This window comes from Bos javanicus, chromosome 4, assembly GCF_032452875.1.
Source record: "Bos javanicus breed banteng chromosome 4, ARS-OSU_banteng_1.0, whole genome shotgun sequence".
NCBI lineage: Eukaryota > Metazoa > Chordata > Mammalia > Artiodactyla > Bovidae > Bos > Bos javanicus.
Window position 1 is genome coordinate 106,467,074 of NC_083871.1, and position 3,341 is coordinate 106,470,414.

The following is a 3,341-nucleotide window of genomic DNA, read 5'->3' on the forward strand; positions in this document are numbered from 1 at the left end:
GGGCTGTGAAGGGCAGGAAGGGCATAGAGGAGTCCACCATGGGTCCTGACAAGGGGTCCAGAGGATTTGGAAACAGCCTGCATAGGCACAGAGCAGTGACGTCATAGGCAAATGCTCCAATTAGGGAAGCCTGGGGATTAGCACTTTACACCACTCACCCAGGAGCCCCGCCCCCAGCAAGCAGCTGTCTTGGGTTCCTGATGCTGCCATGGGCTCCAGGCTCCTCTGCTGTGTGACTTCTTCCATCTGGGAGCAGGTGAGTCCTGGACACAGTGTGGGAGGTTCTGAGATGTCTTTGCCTCCTGAGATAGAAGCTTGGCGACGAAGGCTGCAGCAGGAGCCTTCCCTGTGCTCTGCCCTCAGCTTCCTTGTCTGCTCCCAGCAGGTCTGGTGGATTCTGAAATCACCCAGACCCCGAATACCTGATCAAATCAAGAAAGCAGCAAGTGACACTGAGATGTTCCCCTGAGTCTGGACACCTCTCTGTGTACTGGTACCAACAGGCCCTGGCCAGGGCCCCCAGTTCCTCGTTCACTATTTCAACAGAATGTGAGAGGAGAAGCAAACCTATTAGGGTGATTCTCAGGTCAACAGTTCAGTGACTCTAGCTCTGAACTGAGCTTGAGCTCCTTGGGGCTGAAAGACTCAGCCATATATCTCTGTGCCAGCAACCAAGACACAGCCCTATATGATCAGGTGCCTCTGGAACAAAAACATCCTGGCCCAGCTCAGAAAGTGGTGTGAAGGTATCAACTGCCAGCCAGCCGGGCCTAATTCTGGTAGAGCAGATAGCCTTTCCCAGACATTCATGTCTTGATATGTTTTAATGCTCCCAAAGATCATACAAGATAAGTATTATTTTAACTCTTTACATATCTGAGGGGGAGTGGCTTGCCCAGATCTCATACTTCATAAATATCAGAACAAGGAATCAGACTCACGTCTGTCCTTGTCACTGTGGTCCTCGCCCCCATTGTATGATTCTTCCATAAAACAAAAAACATATATATACACACACATATATATATATGTGTGTGTGTGTGTGTGTGTGTGTGTATCATTTAAAGTATTTGACACATAGTTGTTAATAGTGATAAGTCCAGGGTCTAGAAGCTGGGCTCATGTTATTAGCCACCTAAGAAGAGCTGTTATTTAATTTCAAAGGCTGTTAGGCAGGGAGAGGTGATAGTCTAGTGAAGGCCATCAGCTGGATAATTCTCTCCTACCTAGGAGAGGTTTAGGGGTTTTGTTCTGTTCATTTCTTCATCTCTTTGCATGAGACCTACTACATTATGGAAGTTCATCTGCCTTACCAATAAAGATGTTCATCTAATCTGATTTTAAAATCTATTAATAACTTTCACATATTTATCTCTCACCAACACATCCTCACAGGGACATTCAGAACAATGTGGAACTAAATATCTGTGGCCTAGTCAAGGTGACACATTAAATTAGTCATCCCAACAACTTCCACGCTTGCCTAGGAATTTAGTAAGCATGAAGTCCCTGGCACATAACAGGACTCTGGATTTCCTGATTCCCTTTGCTAATCTCTGACAGCCTCTTCCACCATTTCTTAGGTGCAAATATAGAGATGGACACATTTTTCCTCCAGCTGAGGCCTCTAGAAATCACAGGGGAGAAAATAATTCTGCCTGTTGATTTAGTGCAGGATATTAGCCAGAGCATGTAACATACATCCCTCCTCAGGCATGTTAAAATCAACTTTACTGATGTATGGATTGTAGTTGACTCTTGAACAATGTGCTATTTAGGAGCACTGAGTAACCCCCAACCCTGCAGTTAGAAATCTGCATATAACTTCACATACTTAGGAATGAAGAATTATCTCTGGAATACAACACACTTAAAGTTGTAAACTGTTTATAGAAAGGATACAACAAGTCATAAGGCTCAAGTCCATTGAGCTGGATGGGTTGTTTCTGTTTTGAACTGTTCACTCAGGTTCATTTCTGATTTGAGCCTCTGGGGGAAGAGGCGTGGCCCCTGAGTGACAGGTTGGCTGTGGGCCTGGCAGGGACAGTGAAATCTGGCAAGGCCTCCCTGAAGCGCCCCTCTCCCATCTTATCCACACTCAGACCAGAGGGCCCTCCGCCTGCCCCGCCCCCGCCATGAGCCCCTGCCTCCTGGGCTGTGTGGTCTTCTGTCTCCTGCAGGCAGGTGAGTCCTGGGGGGCAGGGTCCCCTTTGGGGTGCCAGCACTAAGCATGTCCACTGTGACTGTAGCATCGGTCCTCCTTCTCCACAGGGGCGGTCCATGCTGGTGTCACTCAGGACCCCAGGTTCCAGGTCGTGAGGACAGGACAGAAGGCTACACTGACATGTACTCAGGATCTGGGTCATGACTGCATGTACTGGTACCGACAAGACTTGGGACACGGGCTGAGGCTGATCCATTACTCATTTGCTGCTCCCAACACGGTTAAAGGAGACATACCCGAGGGTTACAGCGTCTCCAGACCAAGCACAGAGGACTTCCCTCTCATGCTGGAGTCTGCCAACCGCTCCCAGACATCTGTGTACTTCTGTGCCAGCAGTTACTCCACGGTGCTGCACGGCCACCTCCTTTCTGTGCAAAAAAGTAGATGAGGGCCCTGTAGCCTGGAACTCGGGGAACCCCTTACATGCTCCTAGCACCTGGAGACTCAGAGCCCACAGACACATACTGGCAGCATAGCCAGCGATGTTTAATCTTCCTGGCACGGACCTGACAACAGGGCCTCGTGGACATGCGTCCACCCTCACTCTCTGTCTTTTCACTCTAGCTGCCATGCGAGCCTAAAGATGGTACCCAGCTCTGCCTCCTAGTCATCAGTCTGAACATGAGGCCTCCAGGAGGGAATGATGTTGGGAAATGAGATACATCTAGACCCTCTTGTCTCTCCCCGGGCACCACATGCCTGTCTCTGTGGAAGGCTCTCCCCCAGGGTGGCCCTTGAGTGGTCTCTGCTCTTGTCCAACTTCCCCAGATGTGGGTCTTTCATTCCCACCTTCCTGGGCCTCGTTCCCACTCTTCTCTACTTCAGCTCTGCTGCTCCTCCCTCATCTGGGTCATGTCCTTGCCCATCACCCAGGGAACCTTGTAATGATCCCTAACTGGGCGTGTTTGAGAAGGTTATCTGGGCTCCTCAAAGAGAATGCAAACTCAGTTAATTATTAATCATCCAAAATTCCTTGGTCATCCCTGGGGAGGAGAGACAAGCTGTGTGTGTATGTATTCTCCACCATTGCCTGTCTTTAGCATCTAAATAGCCTAGACCCTGATGCTGGAAAGACTGAAAGCAAGAGGAGAAGGGGGTGGCAGAGAAAGAGGTGGTT

General features: G+C 49.3%; 1 gene segment (V, D, J or C); it reads left to right on the forward strand.

Moving 5' to 3' along the window:
• Positions 1–274: 274 nt before the first annotated feature.
• LOC133246544 (probable non-functional T cell receptor beta variable 6-7) lies at positions 275–2,627 on the forward strand. The segment is given in 2 exon segments: positions 275–2,184; positions 2,272–2,627. Coding segments are annotated over 2 exon segments (390 nt in total).
• Positions 2,628–3,341: the final 714 nt, after the last annotated feature.